The sequence below is a fragment of the Lepidochelys kempii genome, chromosome 1 (genome assembly GCF_965140265.1).
Source record: "Lepidochelys kempii isolate rLepKem1 chromosome 1, rLepKem1.hap2, whole genome shotgun sequence".
Taxonomy (NCBI): domain Eukaryota; kingdom Metazoa; phylum Chordata; order Testudines; family Cheloniidae; genus Lepidochelys; species Lepidochelys kempii.
Window position 1 is genome coordinate 46,587,785 of NC_133256.1, and position 23,701 is coordinate 46,611,485.

Sequence of the window (23,701 nt, forward strand, 5' to 3'; positions counted from 1 at the left end):
GTCACATTCTACTTCTCCCAAGCCCCAATAGGTTAATCTTTTGTCCCCTCTGTATTTGAATCAGGCAGCTTCCTCTTCCATGCTGCCTGGGCCCAGCAGGGTGTCACGGTCTCCCTGCTCTAAGTCTAGGTGCTCAGACCCAGCAGGGCCCACAGCAGCCAAGAGCTGCAGTTGCAGGGAAAGTCTTACTTAGCCCTGGGCTAGAGCATGCCCAGGGTGGGTGGAATCTTCAGGGAGATTAGCTGCTAAAATTAATCTCTGTTTAGCATGTGCGAACTGTGATTTTTTTTTTTTTTTAAAAAGAAGGCTTATAACTTTGCCAAATTTGGCAGACTTTCACAGGGATGGCAAAAAGCACATCCCTGACACAAAAGCCCAGCCCCTTGCTAAATCTAAAGAATACCTTTTCCAAAGTATGGAGGAGCTAGAGCTTTCCAAAGACAAGTTTGATAGATTTTTTTTAACATGAGTAAAGCACATTTTTTTTTACCCTTGTTCTCAGAAACTGCTGAACCATTTTGGCTGAAATTTTCCAAAATATTTAGCTTAATGCAGACACTCAGCATGGAAAACTTTAACTCAAGTGGTTAAAATTTGCTAAAATAAGTCACTGAAAACAGGGTCTTATAATGGAAAGGGTTGAGCAACCTTAATAATAGGCAGTTCTACCAACTCTGTCTATAGTAATAATATTAGCTTTTGCACTTCTTCCAGTGTATGACTTCAATATTAAGTTTATGTTTCTGACTGCTATATTAGCAAGCACTATTATATTATTATTTTTAATTACCTATTTAATCTCCAGTGGCATGTCTTTAGAACTCTACTCCACACTTTATAATCACAGACATCTTCTGGTGTTTGTGTGGGTCTTTTGTGTTTCCAGAGGATTCCACTGTTTTTCTCCAAGTTTGTACCTCATTTGAACCATGTATGTGTACAACCATTGTGAGCACCTTTTCTGTTTGATTAACTTATTAATTGCCCCTAATTTAAAATTTTATTCAGAATTTGTAAAAACACGATGCAGGGGTTGACTTGTTTTATAAATGTAAATTATTGTTCATCATTTTCCATTATACCATATGTGCCAAATTCATCCTTAGTGTGTATCCATTGAAGTCAGTAAACATACACTGAAGATTAATTTAGATATAGGGCTAAATTAATCTCTGGTATATTTCCACTGACTTCACTGGGTATATACTAAGGATGAATTACGCATACTTGGTATGAAGGAAAATCACAAACAGTAGCCTACAGTTATATAGCACCTTTCATCTCAGAGCACTTTCACCAAGTATGGGCTAGAGTCAGTGGAAAGACTCTCAGGATTAGACCTATAAAGCTACTTAGGTGCCTAAATCCAACACTTAGGTGCCACTGACGTTTTCAAAACCACCACTCAGCTGCTGCCTAACCCTGCAGGTGCCTAAAGTCCACTAGCTGTCTAAGTTTCGACCAGTGGGTATGCACAAAAAGGGGCCTGAGTCCTGATGCTGCACCACAGCTAACTAGCTGCTTAGAGCCCTTGTTTGTGCCTAAGCCCAGTGGGATTCTTAGACTAGCATGTGCGTGTTGTATATAATACCCAATAGTCTTGTGGTTTGGGCACTCACCTAGGAGGTAGGTGACCTGAGTTCATGTCCCTGCTCTACCTGATTCACATTATAGACTTGAACCTGGGTTTTACGTATTCCAAGGGAATAACATAACCACCAGGCTATGGGGTATCCTGGCATTGGTCTCTCTCAATCGCCCCTCTTGAAGCAGCTCCACTTTGTATAGCTAATTAATTATTCACTGGAGCAGAGACTTGAACCTGAGTCTCCTACATCTCAGGTGAGTGCCCTTGCCTCTGGTCTATAGAGTCAATCTCTCTGGCCCTGTGAGTATGTATGTATGTATTTATACAAAGAGGAACGGCTCCAACAGGAGAGATGGAGATGGAGAGGATAATCTATCTTGTGGTAGCTGTTCCCTTCTGTGGAAAAGTAACACAGCATTTTTAGGGTAAGTAATTCGTTGCTTACTTCCCTTCTCTGATTCTAAAATACCCAGAGACCCTGGTCTAGCAGCGTTGTGTTGGGGGTACTGTTGGTCAGGGTCTAACCTTCCAGTGTATGTGCCATGCATAAATACTTGACCTGGGTGAGAAGGGAAGCATAGCAGTGTAATTTTAGAATTGCATGAGGACGAGTGTCTGACAATCGAGTACAACCCTACTAATTTTTGTTCTGTTTGTGTAACATCTTTTCCTGCAGATCTGGGATACTGTAGACCAGACCTGTTTATTTACAGCCTGTTCAAAAACCAGTGGAATTAAGGGAGAGCTCACTGCTTGCCACTACATCCCAGGCATCAGATCGCTTTGTGTTGCTGCGGATACACTTGCTCTTCTTCATCTAAGATTAAGGTACATGGCAAGCTCATTTGAGTTTGAGGGGTTTTGAGCCTCTTCAGCTGTTGTTCAAAAGTTCAACAGGTGGGAGGTTTGTGCGTGTGGGAAACCTAGAGCATATGAAATATAATTGGAGAAGTTTGCCCTCTGTGGGAACAGGGTAGCGTAGATCCCTGTCCCCTCCTTTCTTATCTACCCTCAGGCTTTCACTATAACAGCTGCTGGTGCAGTGGGACTGGTAGCAGCACAAGTGGGAATTATTTGCAAAGATTCCCTAGAGTTTGGTCTAATAGATGCAGGCAGACTAATAATGGGATGGGTGTGGAGACCAAAGGCCTCCCTCTTTCTTCCCACCGCTATCAGTATCTTTAAATTAAATTCACAGCATCGCTTTTCCCCTTTTGGAAGATGTACTGAGGAAATAGCATAGAAATGCTTAATGCTGTTGTACTTTCTCCAACTCTTGTAGAGTCTGGTTAATATATGGTGCATTGCTTTGGTTTGTTTTTCCATGAGACAGGCCTCCTCCAGAGCCCCACTTGATCGTGTCTCATAAGGAGCCCGTTCTGTGCTGCAAATACAACAAAGAGTTCAGGCACGTGGTGAGCTGCTCAGAGGGATCTGTAAGTGAAAACTATACCACATAAAGGCAATGTAGTTGCTGACACAACTCCATGTGCCTGTCTAATCTATTGTATGTAATCTGTGCCTTTTTAACACACCCATCACTAGAGCTGGTCAGAGATTTTCCAGTGAAACAGCTCTGTCAGAAAATGCTAGTTCTTTAAACCCCAAATGTTTCATGAAAGCAAGTCAGGTTCGACAAACTTTCTGTGAATCAACCTGCCTGGTTCCCTGTCAGCTTGCCTTGTGGGCTGCTGCAGGGCTATGCTACGTGGACTGCCCGGGGCCAGAAACTCCAGGCTTCCAGGATCCATAGTTTCAGAGCCACCCTGTCATGCCAGGGCTTCCAGACTCCCTGCCATAGAGCCAGGAATCTGGAAGTCCTGGGAGACCTCGCTCTAGTCAGGACTCAGAATCTAGGTTCCGAGCTCCACAACAGGAAGCTTAGAAATCACAGGGCTTCTAGGCTCACTGGGCAAAGCTGGGACCTGAGAGGCCCTGGGACAGAAGTGGGGGAGCCAGCTGACCTCGGGTCCTGGGACACATGCTAGGGCTACCCTGGAGCCACAGACCTCAAAGTCTGGGCAGCTGCTGCCTGCAGTTGGCATTCTTGTCAATCTCACTGTTGCTGTTAGCAGTAGTGAAACTCATCACAGCAGTGACACTGACCACAATGTCAGTTGCAGTCAGCAACTGCCATCCCAGAGAGCATATTTTGTTTTGGAAATGCAGGATGTCAGAATCAGGTTTCTTTCTTCTCCAGGATTTCTGGTACACAGGAAACGTCAAAAATTCTGGATTCTGGAAATTTGGAATTTAATCAAGTTTGAAAATGTTGCAATTTCTCACGAACCAGAAAGCCCAAGTTTCAAGCAGCTCTACCCAGTGTAGCTAATCGCCAATCTGTAAAATATTTTAAAGGCAATAAATCAAGTCATGTAAGCTACAGTGACATCTTCAGAAGAACTTCACATATTTTTGAGAAGAGGCATATGTTACTTAGGGCTTGTCTTCACGTACAGCGCTGCAGCTGCACCACTGTAGCACTTGAGTGAAGATGTTACTATGCCAACAGGAGAGCTTCTCCCATCAGAGTAGTTAATCCACCTCACTGAGAGGCAATAGCTACACTAGGAGTTAGGTCACCCCAATATGCGTCTTTCTAGAGTCAGTATTTCTTTTTTCTCTCTCAAACACTGAGCCCGTGAGAGGCATAAGTGCTTAGGTCGATGTAGTTAGGTCAACACAGTATCAGTGTAGCTTACATCGGCTGTTGCTGCCTTCCAGAAGCCATTCTACATTGCCCCACACGGACAGTTAATCAGTGCAAGTGCTCCTGGTGAGGATATGCACTGCCAACACAAGGAGCATAGCGTGGACATGCAAAGGAGATTTAATTACTGCCTTTGCTGTACATTGACGTGACTTAGGTCGTCTTAATTTTGTCCTGAGTAAATCTGGATACTGATTAAAGAGATGGTAATCCAGGCAGTCACGTTGAGTAGTGCTATATAAATTTCTTCATGCATCCGTGCCAATCCAGGATAGGTAGATACTTGGCAGACATCACATTGGTATCTAGGCACCTTACAAGGCTCATTTTGAGACACTGAAGATCTCAGTAAAGGAGATCAAATAATAGGCTCTCCTGCTGCCTGCAGCGACACCATTCAGCTAAAAAAAAAAAAAAAAAAAAAAAGCAGTTGGGAAAGGCTGGACTGAAGGGGGTAAAATGGAAAAATCCTGCTACTTTTCGGACTCCTTCAATCACTATTTGTTTGCTTGTCTTTTAAAAGGTGGTTAAAGTGTGGGATTTTGAAACAGGAAAGCATTTATTTGAGTTTAGTGGTGCTCATGGAGGTGCTGCAATCACCTGTTTGACCTTTGATGTCAGTGGAAGAAGGTATGTTTCTTTTTATGTCTATTTAAAGCTATATATATAATTGTTGGCACATGTGGGAAATATATTGAATTTTAATCCCATTTTAGGTTAATTACAGGAGGAAGAGATGGATGCTTGAAAATATGGAATTACAACAATGGACATTGTTTGAATACTTTGAAAAGGGGTAAACAGCATGTTTAAAAATATTTGAAAGACTGGAAAAATGTGATTTAAATTATTGAAAAGAATAAATGTTTGGTTTATTTTTCCCAACAGAAGACAAATGTGCTGAAGTCTGTGACTGCACCTACGTGGAGGTGAACAGAAGCAGGTCAGATCTTTCACAGCTTGGTGTGAAGCTTGTCCTAGGGCTAGGGAGTGATATGTATTGTGGGAATTTATATGGCAAGTGCTAGCTCTTTTCTGTAAAAAGTGATTACTGGAGCATTGGTCACACCTGTGCCACAAAAAGAACTGCAACCTCTGAAAAAATAAACATAGTGCAAATAAACAGACTTGTACAGCTATACAAAGCAGGTTACATTCTTTGATGAATGCCTATAGGGCCTTTAATGGAGCACTGGCCTGTAAGTATGGGGGCAGCCAGGCCATCTGTTGATGGGGCATGGCACAGGGGTTGCTGAGAGTTGTAGTCACCAGACAAAGCCCATGAGGAAAGGGGTCAGCGGACTAAGCAGTATGTTACTGTATGCTGGAGACTACATAATGGAATGCCCTGGTTCAGTCTGGAGAAGATAAGGGTTGACCTAAGACCCTGAGAGAAGTCCCTTCATGGGAACCTGGCAGGAGGCCTAGCGAAGATAGCCAGGAAAGGCAGCTCAAGGCGAAGGTTGTGTCCTGTCTCTTCCCAGCTTGCTGAAAGCTTCAAAGGCCTCTGGTGGTTGGGACCAAGTGTTTTGAGATACTTTGCTCTTGTTTTGAATCCTCTAGTGATGACAAAGCCAGCCCAGAAAAAAAGGGTATGACCCAAACTGCAGTTTTGGCTTTATTTTACCTTCCCTGGCTAGTGTATCTGCTTACTGGCTTACAGACCCCTAGTTCTCTGAGACAGATACTGTTGCTCCGCTACTCAGTACACAGTGCTCCCATGTTATCATTTGTATTACAGTAGCATATGGAAGCCAGGACCCCAGTTGTGTTAGCCACTGTAGAAACATAATGAAAAACACAATATTGTCCTAATAGGTGCTGTCATTCCATGAAGGCAGTTCTCAGTGGATTATTTCATTAATTTTGGCAAGTTGTTTGTAACTTTCCCATTTCCTTGATGTTTAAAACAGTAATATTTAAAAAACATCTCTCTTTAAAAAAAATAACTAGTATACAAAATCAAACAGAAGAATACTGAACACTTTATTAAATCTTCTCGTAGGTATATCATAGCTGTTGGATGGGATAGAAGAATAAACATGTATTTTGTAAGTGAAAAATATATATCTAAAATGACTTAGTATAAATATAAAATTATTATTATTTTAAAACAAACACTTAAAATTTGTGTTTATTGCTTCTCATTCAAAGTAAAAAGGGGAAAAAAATCTGTTTACAGTCACTGATGTATTAACCATTTCTGTTTTGGGCTAAGATTAAAAATGTTGTCCAACACTCAACCTCCTCCGTTTAAAGGTGGGATGTAAAACTTGATCTCACTCTCTGTAGGTTGCCTAAGGTTCTATGCCCAGTAAACAAACAAAATTTCAAGGATATGATCCTGCAGAGACACAATAATGTGGGTAACTTATTCCACTGAGGGTGAAGTCCTAGTCCCATTGACTTCAGTGGCAAAACACCAGCTGACTTCACTGGGGTCAGGATTTCACCTTGAGACTAGTTCCATTTAATTCCACATGGCCACTCAGCACATAAAGTTGGGCACACATGTAAATCTTTGCAGGATCATGGCCTGGACATTTTGTCTATTTTCTGAATTCAGTACCTTAGGCAACCTGCAGGAGCAAGTAAATGCAAAATTACATTTGACAGTCATCAGTGAGCCATCCAGTTGCCCATCATCAAACACATGGCCAAATCAAAGAGCCTTTAGCAAGCAGTGCTGTTACATATACTGCTATTAATATGCAATGCATGTTTATTATAATAGTTAGCCAGATTTTAATTAAAAAATTAACTTAAATAGACATCGGAAACATGCTGTTCTCAAACCTTTTGGTTTGTTACCTATTGTTTCTAGCAATATGAAGGGCCTCATCTGCTCCCTTTTGTATCAGTGGGAATTACTTGCGTTTTAAAGCCATTTGGCTTTTGCACATGTGAGTTCAACTTCTTTTGAGCTGTACATACATACCTAGTAGGAGAACAAATCCCTGTTGGCTGAGAAAATGCTGAAAATACACCAACTTCTTCTCTTTTATCTATGTTGTTTGGAACAGGACTCTGCAGACGACCTTCATCACTTTCAGAAACCTCAGCCCTATTGGCATGATGACATAGTAAGAATCCATCTTGATTCTGTATTACAAATAAATTTCTTTTAAAAAAAAAAAAAAAGTCGGATGTGATTTGACACAAAGCTGGATAAATAATTGAACATAGGATTGAACACAGATAATTAGACTTTAGTAAAGAGCAGTTTATTTGAATTCTTCCCAACATATAATTCTAGATAGATTATTTTCACACCTGAGTTTTGAGCAGACTAGAGAGGAACTAGGTAAGTGTCATACAGGTTGGAAAGGTGGAGGAAAAGGAGAGTAGTAGTTGAGGCATGAAATGATCGAGGTCTGAACAGGAGCTTTTTATGTTGGGAATGGAGAAGAATAGCTGATTTTGCAGAAGTTTTGGAATGAAAACCAGCAGAATTAGATGGCCACTTCAGTGTGAAAAGGAAAGAGGAGTAAAAAACTGACATCACGGTTGTGAGGCTAGGAGGATGGTGGGGCTGTGGATGTAATGGAGAGGGAGAGAAGATGATGATCCTGCAGGAAAGATGAGTTCGTTTTTTGACTGGTCTAGTATCTTGAGGCTTCAGTGAGACATCCAGCAGGAGATGTCAGAGAGACAGACACAGTCTGAACTGAGGATGGGGGGAAATCTGTGAGTCACCAGCAGAGATTCATAGATTCATAGATTCATAGATATTTAGGCCAGAAGGGACCATTATGATCATCTAGTCTGACCTCCTGCACAATGCAGGCCACAGAATTTCACCCACCACTCCTAAAAAAGACCTCACACCTATATCTGTGCTATTGAAGTCCTCAAATTGTAGTTTGAAGACCTCAAGGAGCAGAGAATCCTCCAGCAAGTGACCCGTGCCCCATGCTACAGAGGAAGGCGAAAAACCTCCAGGGCCTTCCAATCTGCCCTGGAGGAAAATTCCTTCCTGACCCCAAATATGGCGATCAGCTAAACCCTGAGCATATGGGCAAGATTCATCAGCCAGATACTACAGAAAATTCTTTCCCGGGTAACTTGGATCTTACCCCATCTAAAAACCCATCACAGGCCATTGGGCCTATTTACCATGAATATTTAATTACCAAAACCATGTTATCCCATCATACCATCTTCTCCATAAACTTATCGAGTTTAATCTTAAAGCAAGATAGATCTTTTGCCCCCACTACTTCCCTCGGAAGGCTATTCCAAAACTTCACTCCTCTGATGGTTAGAAACCTTCGTCTAATTTCTAATCTAAATTTCCTAGTGGCCAGTTTATATCCATTTGTTCTTGTGTCCACATTGGTACTGAGTTTAAATAATTCCTCTCCCTCTCTGGTATTTATCCCTCTGATATATTTATAGAGAGCAATCATATCTCCCCTCAACCTTCTTTTAGTTAGGCTAAACAAGCCAAGCTCCCTGAGTCTCCTTTCATAAGACAAGTTTTCCATTCCTCGGATCATCCTAGTAGCCCTTCTCTGTACCTGTTCCAGTTTGAATTCATCCTTCTTAAACATGGGAGACCAGAACTGCACACAGTATTCCAGGTGAGGTCTCACCAGTGCCTTATATAACGGTACTAAAACCTCCTTATCCCTACTGGAAATACCTCTCCTGATGCATCCCAAGACGACATTAGCTTTTTTCACAGCCATATCACATTGGCAGCTCATAGTCATCCTATGATCAACCAATACTCCAAGGTCCTTTTCCTCCTCCGTTACTTCTAGTTGATGCGTCCCTAGCTTATAACTAAAATTCTTGTTATTAATCCCTAAATGCATGACCTTACACTTCTCACTATTAAATTTCATCCTATTCCTATTACTCCAGTTTACAAGGTCATCCAGATCCTCCTGTAGGGTATCCCTGTCCTTCTCTAAATTAGCAATACCTCCCAGCTTTGTATCATCTGCAAACTTTATTAGCACACTCCCACTTTTTGTGCCCAGGTCAGTAATAAAAAGATTAAATAAGATTGGTCCCAAAACTGATCCTTGAGGAACTCCACTGGTAACCTCCCTCCAACTTGACAGTTCACCTTTCAGTAGGACCCGTTGTAGTCTCCCCTTTAACCAATTCCCTATCCACCTTTCAATTTTCCTATTGATGCCCATCTTATCCAATTTAACTAATAATTCCCCATGTGGCACAGTATCAAACGCCTTACTAAAATCTAAGTAAATTAGATCCACTGCGTTTCCTTTATCTAAAAAATCTGTTACTCTCTCAAAGAAGGAGATCAGGTTGGTTTGGCACGATCTACCTTTTGTAAAACCATGTTGTATTTTGTCCCATTTACCATTGACTTCAATGTCCTTAACTACCTTCTCCTTCAAAATTTTTTCCAAGACCTTGCATACTACAGATGTCAAACTAACAGGCCTATATTACTTGGATCACTTTTTTTCCCTTTCTTAAAAATAGGAACTATGTTAGCAATTCTCCAATCATACGGTACAACCCCTGAGTTTACAGATTCATTAAAAATTCTTGCTAATGGGCTTGCAATTTCTTGTGCCAATTCTTTTAATATTCTTGGATGAAGATTATCTGGGCCCCCCGATTTAGTCCCATTAAGCTGTTTGAGTTTCGCTTCTACCTCAGATATGGTGATGTCTACCTCCATATCCTCATTCCCATTTATCATGCTACCATTATCCCTAAGATCCTCTTTAGTCTTATTAAAGACTGAGGCAAAGTATTTGTTTAGATATTGGGCCATGCCTAGATTATCCTTGACCTCCACTCCATCCTCAGTTTTTAGTGGTCCCACTTCTTCTTTCTTTGTTTTCTTCCTATTTATATGACTATAGAACCTTTTACTATTGGTTTTAATTCCCTTTGCAAGGTCCAACTCTACTTGACTTTTAGCCTGTCTCACTTTATCCCTACATATTCTGACCTCAATAAGGTAGCTTTCCTTACTGATCCCTCCCTTCTTCCACTCCCTATATGCTTTCTGCTTTTTCTTAATTACCTCTCTAAGATGCTTGCTCATCCAGCTTGGTCTACAACTCCTGCCTATGAATTTTTTCCCCTTTCTTGGGATGCAGGCTTCCGATAGCTTCTGCAGCTTTAATTTAAAATAATCCCAGGCCTCCTCTACCTTTAAACCCATAAATTCTTCAGTCCAATCCACTTCCCTAACTAATTTCCTTAATTTTTGAAAGTCAGCCCTTTTGAAATCAAAAACCCTAGTTGCAGATTTATTTTTGTTAATCCTTCCATTCAGTTTGAACTGAATTAGCTCATGATCACTTGAGCCAAGATTATCCCCTACAACCATTTCCTCTATGAGGTCCTCATTACTCACCAAGACCAAATCTAAAATGGCATCCCCTCTAGTCGGTTCAGCAACTACTTGCTGAAGGAATCCATCAGCTATCGCATCTAGGAAAATCTGAGCCCTATTATTATTACTAGCACTCGTCCTCCAGTCTATATCTGGGAAGTTAAAGTCTCCCATGATCACGCAGTTTCCATTAGTATTTACTTTATTAAAAACATTAAAAAGGGCTCTATCCATATCCAAATTAGATCCCGGAGGTCTATAGCACACCCCAAGCACTATCCCAGGGGAGGCTCTAATAGTTTTCTTCCCCAATTTAATTGTTGCCCAGACAGACTCAGTCATATCCATTTCATCGCTTCTTATTTCTTTACATTCTATCTCATCATTGATATACAGTGCTACTCCACCACCTTTACCTTTATTTCGGTCTTTCCTAAACAGCACATACCCTTCAATACCTGTAGCCTAGTCATGACTACTATTCCACCAGGTCTCTGTTATACCTATAATATCTGGTTTCACTTCCTGCACCAGTAACTCTAGTTTCTCCATTTTGTTACCTAGGCTCCTTGCATTAGTGTACAAACATCTTAATTTTTGCTGTTTGGCCTCACTCACATTCTGTACCCTATTAGGCACGGTTAAACCTCCTTATCCCTACTGGAAAGAGAGAGAGAGAAGGTGGTAATAATTAAAGTTGTGTGAGTTGTAATCCCTGATGGGATGGGAGGAGGAAAAGCATCTGCAAATAAGATGTATGGTCCAAAAGACACTAATCTCAGTTGTTTTAAATTTCTCACCTGATGCTACGTAGGAGATTGGGCTGGAGAGATGACATAGGTTCTTGTGTGTGAGCTGCAAGAGCCAGGGGAAGTCCGTGCCTGGGTCCCTTTCTCTTGCTGAACAAAGGGAAAGGAGCAGCCTGTGTTTCTCTGATGTCATCTTTTTTCATTTAGAGCTGTGGCCACAAGGAGGATATTCTGTGTATTTCTCAGTGTCCACCTACTCTTCTTGCCACCTCCAGTTATGATGGTGAAATTATTGTTTGGAATATGATCTCAGGACACCTATACCGCAAACTTCACACGTCTTTTCCCACTCACTGTGCTGGCATAGAAGGTAAGTACTCACTAGGGAAACTATAGGGAAAACAATTCCTAAACACTTTCCAGCTTAATCCTTCATTGGAAATCTTTTCTGGAGAGATGTGGACCTTGCATGTTACAGCAAACTACTATTAGAAGTACACTTAATAAATTCAGTAGAGCAGGGAGACAGCAGGGTAGCTGTACATCAGATAAAATTATTGGAAGGTAGGGCAAAGGAGCACTGCCATACCATTGGTTTAGTTAAAGCTGTTATCGCTAACGTAATGAGCAAATCAAATAGTTTGTAGTAAATATCAAGGACAAAGGATGAAGCTGGTTATATATGTTTTCTTGATATGTTTGAGAGGGTATATATACACATATACATGAATAATTATTTGTATTACAGTAGTGTATTACAGTACCCTCCCTTGAACAGCTTATATTCTAAATAAACAACCCAAAGGAAAGCTTATTATGCTCATTTTATAGCTGGGAAACTGAGGTACAGAGCGACTAAATGACTTGCCCAAGGTTAGGCAGGGAGTCTGTGGCAGACCAGAGAATTGAACCCAGACCTTCAGAGACCGTCTACTGCCTTAGCTGCAAGGCCATCTCTTTCTTTAAGCATTACAACTAAATGAACAATTGTCCTTTGGCTACGTGCTTAAAAGTATAATAGTATTTACAAGTTCCTTCTTCTGGAAATATTGGGCCAGGTCCTCAGACCATGCTCTGTCTCCTTAACTCTGCAGAGCAGCAAAGGGGATGGAAAGCTGCCCTAATAGGGTATCTGGAGATTCCCTTGGCATGGTGGAATTCCTGATTGGTGTAACTCAATGGTTCTCAAACTTCACTGCACTGTGACCCCCTTCTGACAACAAAAGTTATTACTTTTGTTAAAAGTTATTAAGTTGTCAGGAGAGTGGACCGAAGCCTGAGCTCGCCCAAGCTCCACCACCCGAGGTGTGGGGGACAAGCCAAAATCCAAGGGTTTCAGCCCTAGGCAGGGGGCCTGTAACTTGAGCCTCACCACCCAGGGCTGAAGCCCCCTTGGGCTCTGGCTTGGACCCCGAGCAATGGGGCTTGGGCTTTGACTTTAGCTCCGGACCCCAGCAAGTCTAAGCCAGCCCTGGAGATACCATTAAAACAGGGTCGCAACCCACTTTGGGGTCCCGACTCACAGTTTAAGAACCACTGGTATAACTCATATCTGGCCTTCCTCAGTGTAAGAGGTGCATTGGGAGGTATGGTGGGGCATGGTTACAGTGCCTTTCATTCCAATGGTCCTCAACGGCCTGTTGGCCCCTAGTAGGCTATTACCGGTCAGAATCAGTTGTCCTTTCAGCAGTTCCATGGGACCTGACTATGGAACTGGTGCTTAGGAGCAGCTCCACATCACTTTCTGCCCCAACTTGACTGACCTTGGGATCGGTCAGGCTGGCAACAAGCTCCCCTGTGCTGGAGTTTGGGGCATATGTATCCTTTAATGCCATGGATAACAGGGTCAGAATTTGGCCCCAAATTGATATTCCAGTGCTTGGCCTGGCCTGTGGAAATGACCCAACTTCCCCATCCGGTTCAATCCTGTGTACATAAGAATGGTACAGAACCATTTTCTGTCATGGCTCTTTATCTAGGTTCTTGTACCATACACATCACTGGTGTCCTGCCTTAGCATGCTGCATGCTCTGCAATACTATACATTATCTTTCTAAGGTACACATATATTAATACAGCAGTGATGAGGCACATTTCCAAATGCCTTCACTCTGAAGAAATGCAAATGGGCGGCTATACACCTACCGACGTTTTCTTATTGTGTACTAAAATTCTGAGCATTCCTGAAAGTAGAAAATATTTTGAAAAATTTTCCATAGTAATTATAAAGGAATTGCTGTCGAAGAAAAAAGGCATTCTTGCCAAAACCATAATTTGTACTTTCTTCCTTTCACCATCTCACCACTAGCATCCAGATATTTTATCTAAGGTTGCATTAAATGAAAAACTACTAACATAAGGAGGGGTGGAACTTTTTAGGTGTTAAAAGAAATCTATGTAACAATTGCTTTAATTTATCATAATTAAAAATTGCACAACATATTTTATTAATAAAATACTTATGATCATTTCATTTATTTGTATTGTGGTAGTACCTATGCGCCCTCATCATGGAGCAGGACTTCACTGTGCTAGCGCATTGTACAAACACAGAACAAAAAGATGCTCCCTGCCTGAACCAAAGCATTTCCAATCTATATAGATTTCACTCAGAGTACCCACACTCTCTGACAACAGACAGTGGCTGTCACTACACATGGTAAAATCTAGAGCTGGATACAGAACAGAAATTCCATTTCATGGAGGATTTTGAAATTTCTACATTTTGTGTTCATTCTGAATTGGAACAAAACCTGAAAATTAAATCCTCCAGGAAAGAAAATTTTGATTAAAAAAATTCTCTTCAAATTTATCCAAACATTTTGTTTCAATGAAATCGAAACATTTTATTTCAGTTGACTTTTGACTTTATTATATTATAATTCTGTATTATATAATAAAATATTTTAAAATTCAAAATGGAAAATCATTTTAAAAGGAAAAATCAAAATATTTTGTTCAGAAAATGTAGAAATGTTTTTTTTAACTAATTTCCCCTTTTCTCTGTAATTTCATGAAAAATAACATGATTTTGCAAAGCGTTTTTATTTAAACTGAACTGTGTTTTTTCCCAAGGAAAACTGTTCTGTTGAAGTTTTCCCAACCAGCTTTAGTAAAAATCATCAGTGCTGATATATTTGTCATCAACACACAGAGAGGTTTAGTATGTCTCAAGCAAGTATAGACAATACATGGAGTTGTGCATTATGCCTACTTAGAGAGAGAGCAGTAGGAATTTAATTGTTATAATCTAAATATGGTGGAAAATAATACCCTGATCTCTGGAAAACCTGCAGTTACAATATAATTCTATTTTAACATTTTGGTTTTATCCTTCACTAGAGAGCAATTAAGTTGTGTTCAAGATTTAAGTAGGCTTAGAATGAACAAATCAATCTTGTTCTTCTTTTTCCTTCCCAAGCTGTAGACACAAGTATTACTCAACTCGTATTTCTGAGGACTCGCGCAGTGAAATTTGAATCAGCAGCAGCCTCTCTTATTTCCAATGGGCCTCAAGGTAGGAGTTAATAACTCTAGCGTTTATTACAATATGTTGCATTTCTAAGAAATAGGATTTTTTAAAAATGATTCATGCTACTAAATTGATTTTAAAAAATCCAGACGATTATGGTTTTTCCCGAAAAAGAGCATTAAACAATCCTTACCTTCTTTGGGACCATAACTAATTGCCGCCTTTAATCCAACTCAGTTCCCACAACACCTTGCACTCTGGAAACCAACTTCCAGCCAAGAAGAATTGAACAGCTTTCCCTTCAGAGACCGTCAACAGCTCATTCCTTAAACCTGCATAATCGTTCTAAGGCTACATCTACGCTATGAGCAAGAGGTGTGATTCCCCTCCTTGTGTGCACATAACTCACATTAGCTTCATGAGAGGTAGTGCAAGCATAAATAGTAGTGTGGGTGGCCGCAGAGCATGGGCAGCAGCAGCATGGCTCAGCCATGCCAAGTATGTACCCAGGGGGTTCAGGAGGGCTTATATTCAGCACGACTAAACGGTGCTTCCACTGCTGCTGCCCGCGCTACTGCAGCTACATTACTGTTTGCACTTGCACTAGTCCTCATCCAGCTAGCGCGAGTGTGCGTATGCAAGCACGGGAATCACACTCCCAGCGTCTACTGTAGGCATACAGCCTTTCCTATCCATCCGTACAGCTGAAACTCTCATCACGGTTCTCATCATCTTCTCTCAATTAAAGCAACATCCTTCTCTCTGGCCTTGACAAATGCAGTCTTGCCCTGCTCAGATCCATTCAAAATACTGCTTCAAAGGTAATTTCCTAGTACATCGCTGTGATCATGTCACTCCTCTTTGCTTTCCTCCACTAGCCCCCGCTTCTCTGTTGCATCAAACATAATCTGCTTGCATTCACTTTCAAGGCTCTTCACAGTCTGTCCCCACATTGCCTGTCCCCTCTCATTTACTGTTGAGATATCAGCTCCCACCTCTGATTGGCCCATGGGAGAACCTCCATTGCCCACTTGCTGAATTTTCAAATAATCACCTTCATGCTTTCCTCATGGTGCCCCTCACACTTAGGAGAAGTTCCCTGTAAACATCTACAAAGCTACGTCCTCCAAAATCCTCCTTTGTCATGATGCCTACAAAAATGTTGACCATGGTTAGGCCACTGATGTGCTGAGACCACAGCCTGTCATGTTGACCAGTATTGTCTCATTGTTTCCTTGTACTCCTCTGTCTGTCTCTGTCTCTTGTCCTTTGTTATATACTTAGATTGTAAGCTCTTTGGAGCAGGGACTGTTCTGTGTTTGTACTGTGCTTAGTACAATGGAGTCCTGGTACTTGACTTGGGCTCCTGAGGTGCTACAATAATACAAATAATTAATAACTAATTACTGTTGTGTTATGCAGCACAACCTCTGGGACCTTTGCAGTGATCCCATATGCTGCCAGTAAGCTGCCCCAGAATAGAATTTAGGACTACTCTATGGCAGGATTCTCTAACCATTTTTGTATCACTTGGATTGATGCTTCCTCTTGTTTTTGCAATCACATTACATCCCTATAGCAATTACAGCAATTGCTTACATGGAAGACTAATACCGAGGAAAGTACTTACACTGAACTGAAAGAAGCTAAAAATATATTATAGCTAGAAATGAGGAGGCAGAACCAGCACTGCGTGAATGGCTAGCTCACTGTAGATCAAGTGCCCTGTGGGGGAGAGACCTCGATATTGATGATAAAATTATTATGCCTTTTTTCATAAGTCATAACAAACTTGTTTGCATCTTTTCTGAACATTAAGATATAGCTACGCGCATGTTATAGCTAGGATGCTTGGAAATATAACGATACAGTATACTCCTGATTATCCGAATAGCATGGGCGACACGGATTTTATCCGGATAGCTGGGAGGTGGGATAATTGAGAAGGCGGCAGGAGCAGCAGCACAGGGAGCCCTCTGCAGTGCCACTGTCCCAGCCCTGCTCACCCACAATTCTGGATGCCTGTGAAGTAGCGATCAGTTGAAAAAGGAGTGTTTATGAAACAGAAGTTCAGCAGGAAAGAAGTAACCCTCTTTCTGTGAGCTTGCTGAAAAATCTGTATTATTTCTGGGCCACCACCTGCAGCACTGACCTGCCAAAGGGTGCCGCTGCAGAAGAGAGAAGATCCACCTTATAGTGCCCAACGAAGGTGTTCGGTGTAGACCCGGGCGGGGTCTCAACTTTTTTCTTTCTGAGGCCCCCCCACAGTAGGCTGTAAAAACTCCACGGCACACCTGTGCCATTACAACTTTTTTTCTGCCAGGATGGCATGTGGGGGAAGCAAGCAGGGCAGTTGCCTGGGGCCCCACAAAGCTAAGCTGCTCAGGCTTTGGCTTCAGCCCCGGGTGCTGGGGTCAGGGCAGCGTGGACTTTCTGCCCTGGGACCCAATGAGTCTAATGCCAGCCCTGTTTGGTGGACACCCTGAAACCTGCTCATGGACCCCCAGGGGGCCTGGGACCCCTGGTTGAGAACTGCTGGTGTAGCCCAAGTGGCTGCTTTGCAAATTTCTGAAGTGGGCACACTTGCTCGTTCCACCTGTGAAGTTACTAAGGATCTTGTGGAGTGTGCCTTGATCTATAGGTGCTGGAACTGGGGGTGCTGCTGCACCCCCTGGCTTGAAGTGCTTTCTATCACATACAAGGTTTACAGTTTGCTTCAGTGGCTCTCAGCACCCCCACTATACAAATTGTTCCAGCACCCTGCCTCGATCCTTTCTGGGACAGGAGCCTCTGATGATTTGTAGGCTTCCACAGTACATAGTCTAATCCACCTAGTGATGGAAGACTTGGAAGCTCTGAGTCCCTGGCATTTTGGTGGAAGGACACAAATAGGGAACCTGATTTTTTCATGGATTCTGTACACTTGAGAGAGATTTTCAGTGCTTTTCTGACATCTAAGGCATGTCACACCTCTTCAGTTGGATGTTGTAGTTTTGGACAGAACTTAATATCTTCTATGAATGCACAGTAGTAGGGGTCGTGCATTGCAGAGAAACACCTCTGAGGAGCTCAGAGGTTGGAGTGTACTGATTATTTCCTACTAGGTGAGATTTGGACTGGGAGATTCTTGAGGAGTTTGCTGGTGAGGGAGATTGACTGGTGTGGCAGGGAGCTGACAGCCTAATTTCTAGCAAAGCTCATTCTTGCTGAGGCAGAAAGATGTAAACAGAGACTCGGTGTCCCCAGCAGACTGTTACACCCTTGCAGTTCCACAGTCCGGGGGACCAAAAGTGGTTCATGGACCCCAGTTTGTGAACCTCTGCGTCCAGAAGTCAAACTCCTAAATATTTGTATTCCTGTCAAAATAGACTTTTGTTTCATTGATATTAATAAACATTTTCACTGTTTGCTTTTTTTCAGGTTCTGTCAACTTCTGGAGTCCGTTCAGTGGAATCCCACTTACAGCAAGCTTCATACCTGTAAGTTTGAGCGATGAATTTCAGAGGGCTAAGCTGTGTAGGACTGAGTGCAGCATACTTCTTACAGTTCAAGATATACTCTGTATGGGGGAGGAGGGGAAACATTGCTTTGCTTTGCTTTGCTTTGCTAAATTATGGTAAGTACACATCTGCTTGTTTAGATTTATTATGAGCATTCATATGTTGCACTTTTATTTCCATTATAATCAATATAGTATTATCATGCTGCATGAATTATTGGCTAACAACAAAGCCTGTATTAATGTTTGTCTCAGTCTAGAGTGAAATCCCACATCAGCAGTATTGCCGTCACTGCGGACGATTCATTTATTTATGCAGCAGATGATGATGGATACGTGTATGTCTACAGCATCAAGGACTATGCCCTTCAGGACCCGGAGAGAGAACCACCGAAATGTGTGTCTTGTGGACTGGGTTTTTATATATTAAATATTTTTGTATTTGTATTTTTATATATAAGTATAAAACATATTTTGGAACATATGTGATCTAGGGGAAAAGGGTTTAAAAACCAAGTCCTTCTCATGATCTGTGTCTACTTATACTTCTATTTCATTGTAGTATTTTAAGCCCCCTTTTCCAAATCATGTATGCTCCAAAATGTTTATGCCTTAGCTTGTTCTTAGCTGAGTATGGTGGCCATAGTTCCCATATAATTTCCTTAACAAAATTAATACACTGTGGACCAAATACAGGCAAATCTCAATTGAATTCAGTGGGAAGGAAGGACTGAATGAAACCTGGATGAGACTTCAGGATTTCATCTGGTGCAATGGTTCTCAACCTATTTACCATTACGGGCCACATATGCAGCTCTGTATGTGTTATGTGGGCTACATCCACTCAATATCCTCAGGGCTGTACAGGTAGTATATATGTCACATGGCGTGCAACTGTGTACTGATTGGGCCACAAGCGGCGTGCGGGTTGCAGGCTGAGAACCACTTATCTGGTGACGTTTATAACTGTGTATCTTAGTGGGAGCTACCTAGTAACAGAAAACGGAGCAGTTTCAAAATACATCCAGGGTAAAGTTTTAACAACTTCGTTGCATTTACAAAAAAAAATTGCTTTAAAACCATGAGTACTCTTTAATGTCCTTGCTTCTTAGGTAGTGGTTGGTTTACACCTAACATTTCTATCTTACCTGACACAGTGCAGTGTTCTTGTGTAGTAACATATTTGTGTATTAATCTGAATTATATGTATAATACATATTTATTCTCTATATTGCTGTAGATGTGAATCATTGGAGAGCTCATGTAAATATAGTTGTATCGTAAGTACTGTCTTGTGTTTTTAACAGAATATTTTTATGTATAAATACACAAACCTGCACACGTGTTGCTTGATATAAATATAATTAGGTTTTATGTCTACTGTGATAACATCTAAAAGGCTCAGTCATGAGTCAGGATCCCTGGTCCATCTTCCACTATTATACGATGATCATGTGCAGTACATACTTTTCAAATGACAAACTCATTTATGGTTCACTTCAGTGTCATTCAGCACTATCAGAAATCTACAATATCAGATATTGCTTTGAGCTGTAATCCCTTGAAACAATGAATACTGTAGCAGCATTCCCATTAAACTTTAGCATTGGCAGAAATGACCCATGTAGACAATTTGCAACACAAGAAGTTTCTAATGACAAAATTTAAGTGACATGGTGTCATAAGTCTTTAGTTAATATGGTTCTTAAGTAGATTTGTTCTGATTATCACTTTCATTTTGATAGAGTAGAGGTGGTTGATGAAGAAAAAGTCCTGCTCTCCTCTTCTATTGATTGTACTGTTCGTCTGTGGAGTCTGGGTGGAGAGTACATTGGTAAGGCTTATATCTACAAAAACAGCATGGCTAGGATAGTCAACTTTAAAAAGGAGTGACATACAACAAAAATATCTACTCAGGTAGCCCCTGTGGATATTCATAAACTCCCATGTTGCTGTAACCATAGGCTAATAAATTATCTTAGCCAGAGGAGTCTCAGCTCACAGTGGAGTATTTCATGTTAGGACTTACACGTTTTCATGGATAAGCAGACCCTGTTTCAGTTCTACATGGGCTACGTTTGGCTCACGAGGCACGATTTGCCCACCCCTGAAATAGATGCTCTATTTTTTATTCCCAGTGAAAGCCAACAGTGGCATTAAAATAGTGTATGATAAAACTGCTTTCCAATACAGAGCTTTCTAAGGTGGTAGAGTATGGCCACATCATATTTAGAAATGGCTGTCCTTCAGTTCAAAGCACTAAAGGTTAGATTTTGAAGTATTTACATGCCTAAAGATGCAGATAGGCACCTAGTGGGGGATTTTGCAATTAATAGGAGTTAGGTGCATAGGCACTTTTGAAAATTCCATTACATGCTATCTGCATATTTAGACACCTAATTAAAATATCTTTAAAAATCTGTCCCTAAGTGCCTGATCCAACACTCCCACTCAAGCAAACAGATATCTTTTGATTGGCCTCAGAGGCATTGGATCAGACCCTAATGAAATAAAATCTGACAAACTACCTTGCAATTAAAGACTTTTCTGGTTAGTTTATTTCATCCACAAAAGTTTTTAAACCACAAGTGCTCTTCCGAGACACAATTTCTTTTCAAAGTTCTTCCCAGCAGCAGAAGTTTGTATACTTTAAAAAGTAAAATTTTTAAAAAGTCGCTCTCTGTCTTAGTTGTGACTTCCCTTGATTTTAGGAGAAGGGTTGGGGCTGTGTACCCTTTGAAACTTTACAATGCCTGCTTGTTTGTATTTTCTTTCTAGGGACTTTTGGGCAGGCAGAACCATGGGAAATTTTCACATCTGCCTCCTGGAAACATCCCAGGGTTCCCTATGAAATCTTGATGAACCCACAAAGCATGCCAGTTCACCCCATGCTAGAAGGAGAATCACCTGTCTTACAACCCATAAACACAGAGCCAAGTAATGTAACTCTGGAAAACTCCTTATCTAAGGTTTGTGTATAGGCAGCAAAGTGGGGGCTATTTCACGTGGGGTGGCTGTTTTGCATGTTATCTAGTGAAGTGCACCTGTAGGAAAATGATGTTTTAGATTTATGTAAGGCATTTGTAAGGCAAATGGATTAAAACTGTCTAGCTATAGGTCTCAAAATGTAAATGTAAGTGGGGAATCGTCAAGAAGATGTATTTCAAGAGCGGGCCCACAGGCATCAGTTCCTGGCCTACCCTGTTAAACATTTTTTATCCATGTCCTGCAAGAAAGCAAAATCATTACTGGTGAAGTTTGCATATGACAAAGATTTGGGGAGTTGTAAATAACAAACAACTAGTCACTGTTGCAGTGTTTTCTGGATTGTTTAGTAAGCTGGGTACTAGCAGATGTGTTTCAGTAGGGCCAAAGTCATACATCTAGGCCTGAAGAATGCAGGTGCCATGCTCACAGGATAGGGGACTCTATCCTAGGAAATAGTGACTCTGAAAAGATTTGAGCCATGGTGGACAATCAGCTTAATTTGAAATCCCAATGTAACACTATGGCCAAAAGAGAATATAGAGTAGGAGTAGAGAGATTATATTACCTTTGTATCTGGCACTGGAGCAACCACTACTTTGTCCAGTTCTTGTGTCCACAATCAAGAAGGATGTTGATAAATTATAGAGGGTTCAGAGAAGAACCAAGAGAATAATTAAAGGCTTGGAAAATGCGCCTTACACTAGCTTGAAGGAACTCAATCCGTTCAGGTTAAGAAAAGGTTAGGAGTGACTTGACCATAGTTTCAGTATCTACATGGGGAACAGATATTTAATAATGGCCTCTTCCATCTAGCAGAGACAGGTATAACAAGATCCAACAGCTGGAAGCTAAAGCTAGCCAAATTCAGACTAGAAATAAGGCATAAATGTTTAATAATGAGGGTAATCAACCCCTGAAACAGCTTAAAGGTTGTGGTACATTCTCCAGCACTAGAATCTTTTAACTCAAGACTGGATGTTTTCCAAGAAGATAGCTCTTATTCAAACAAGAATTAATTCAGAGAAGTCCTATGACCTTGTTATGCAGGAGGTCAGACTAAATGACCATGATAGTCCTTTTTGGCCTTCTATCTGTGAATAGACAACTTACAGCCCAGTTTTCATTTTTTACCTTTAAACCATAGTGTCTAGGACCTTGCTCCTGAAAATCCTAGCACAGGTGCACACAGTTGTGTTGCAGTGCAGCTGAAGACTACATGTGAGCACAGTTAAGATTAGACTAGGCACAGGCCCCTGCATTGAACATATGCAAGTATCTGGCCCCTGGCATACCTGTCCCTTTACTTGCAAGTAGCCATCTTTCCAGGAAAAAGGTGTGGGAACACAATGGGTTTCTTCCTTCTGAGTTCTCAGTATCCATTTCACAATATAGGGATTACTTTAGTTTCACTGTCTTTTCTCTTTTTAAATAGCAATCAGTGTGTAGTGGTTCAAGTCAGTGTTCTTTTGAAAAGACTTCCCACAAATCTTCCATTCCAATTATCTGTCTGGCTCCTGATTAGTCTTTTTCGATATGTAAGAACAAGCTGAGATTTGAATCTCAACAAGACTAAAGACCAGGCAGACTGGTATAGCGGGCTATAGGAATTTGTTTCTTTTAAAATAAAATCCATTATGAGGAAGAAGTCCTCCTGGAAGTGTAGCAATCAAGGTTTGCCTCCATCTTCCTTCTCAAACCAGAATGCTGTATCAGCAAAAATAATTTTTTTAAATAAGCAGTTACAAGTAGTTTACCAGAGTTCAGTCCACATACATGAAGCTAAAATTGATAGTATCCCATGCTGTATCCTAAATAGTAAGCAAAGAAGAGTGCATGCAGCCTGCTAAATGCATATTCTTATTAATACAATCTACTTGAAGAATTGTCACAACATAAGGTTCATGCAAATTGAGGCCTTACGTAAGATTGTAACCTGAGAACCTTCCAAATAAATTTAACAATTAACACACATGTATGACACCGAATACATTTAATTCATCCCTCATCTCTGTTTTAAAGCAACTGATTTCTTCCAAACATTTTTTAAATGGTTTACTCAAACTCGTAAAGCTGCCCCAAAAGTGACAGGATTAGGTAGAGGGACCATCATGGCAGTAATATGAAGAAATGTAGTGGCAGTCTAAATACTTCCTGCGTTGCTAAGTGTTCTCTTGGTGTGTTTTTAGCATGAAGTGAGCTATAATCCCAAACTTCCTCAAGTCACCATTCCTGACCTGGATATCAAAGAGGAAATCAACCAGCGGTCTTATGCACAAGCTTTGAGTAAAAGGTAAAAAGAAAACAAGGCCACCAGGTAAATTAATTTCCCCACTTTCAAGACAAATTAATAATTCATGCTTTCAA

General features: G+C 41.0%; 1 protein-coding gene across 3 annotated transcripts in view; it reads left to right on the forward strand.

The window, feature by feature from the left end:
• The window catches only part of LOC140910415 (cilia- and flagella-associated protein 337-like), a 75,079-nt gene that overhangs the window by 49,893 nt on the left and 1,485 nt on the right, over positions 1-23,701 (forward strand). For 2 of the 3 annotated variants that reach the window (XM_073341210.1, XM_073341219.1), the window contains 15 exons: positions 2,265-2,416; positions 2,922-3,024; positions 4,822-4,928; positions 5,015-5,094; positions 5,187-5,241; positions 6,304-6,349; positions 7,322-7,381; positions 11,586-11,748; positions 14,800-14,895; positions 18,271-18,329; positions 18,605-18,746; positions 19,590-19,629; positions 20,095-20,183; positions 21,128-21,318; positions 23,524-23,627. In XM_073341210.1, coding sequence (XP_073197311.1) covers positions 2,265-2,416; positions 2,922-3,024; positions 4,822-4,928; positions 5,015-5,094; positions 5,187-5,241; positions 6,304-6,349; positions 7,322-7,381; positions 11,586-11,748; positions 14,800-14,895; positions 18,271-18,329; positions 18,605-18,746; positions 19,590-19,629; positions 20,095-20,183; positions 21,128-21,318; positions 23,524-23,627 — 1,487 coding nt within the window. Of the gene's footprint in view, positions 1-2,264; positions 2,417-2,921; positions 3,025-4,821; positions 4,929-5,014; positions 5,095-5,186; positions 5,242-6,303; positions 6,350-7,321; positions 7,382-11,585; positions 11,749-14,799; positions 14,896-18,270; positions 18,330-18,604; positions 18,747-19,589; positions 19,630-20,094; positions 20,184-21,127; positions 21,319-23,523; positions 23,628-23,701 lie in introns of those variants that run through there. The other variant, XR_012158578.1, reaches the window with a different exon arrangement.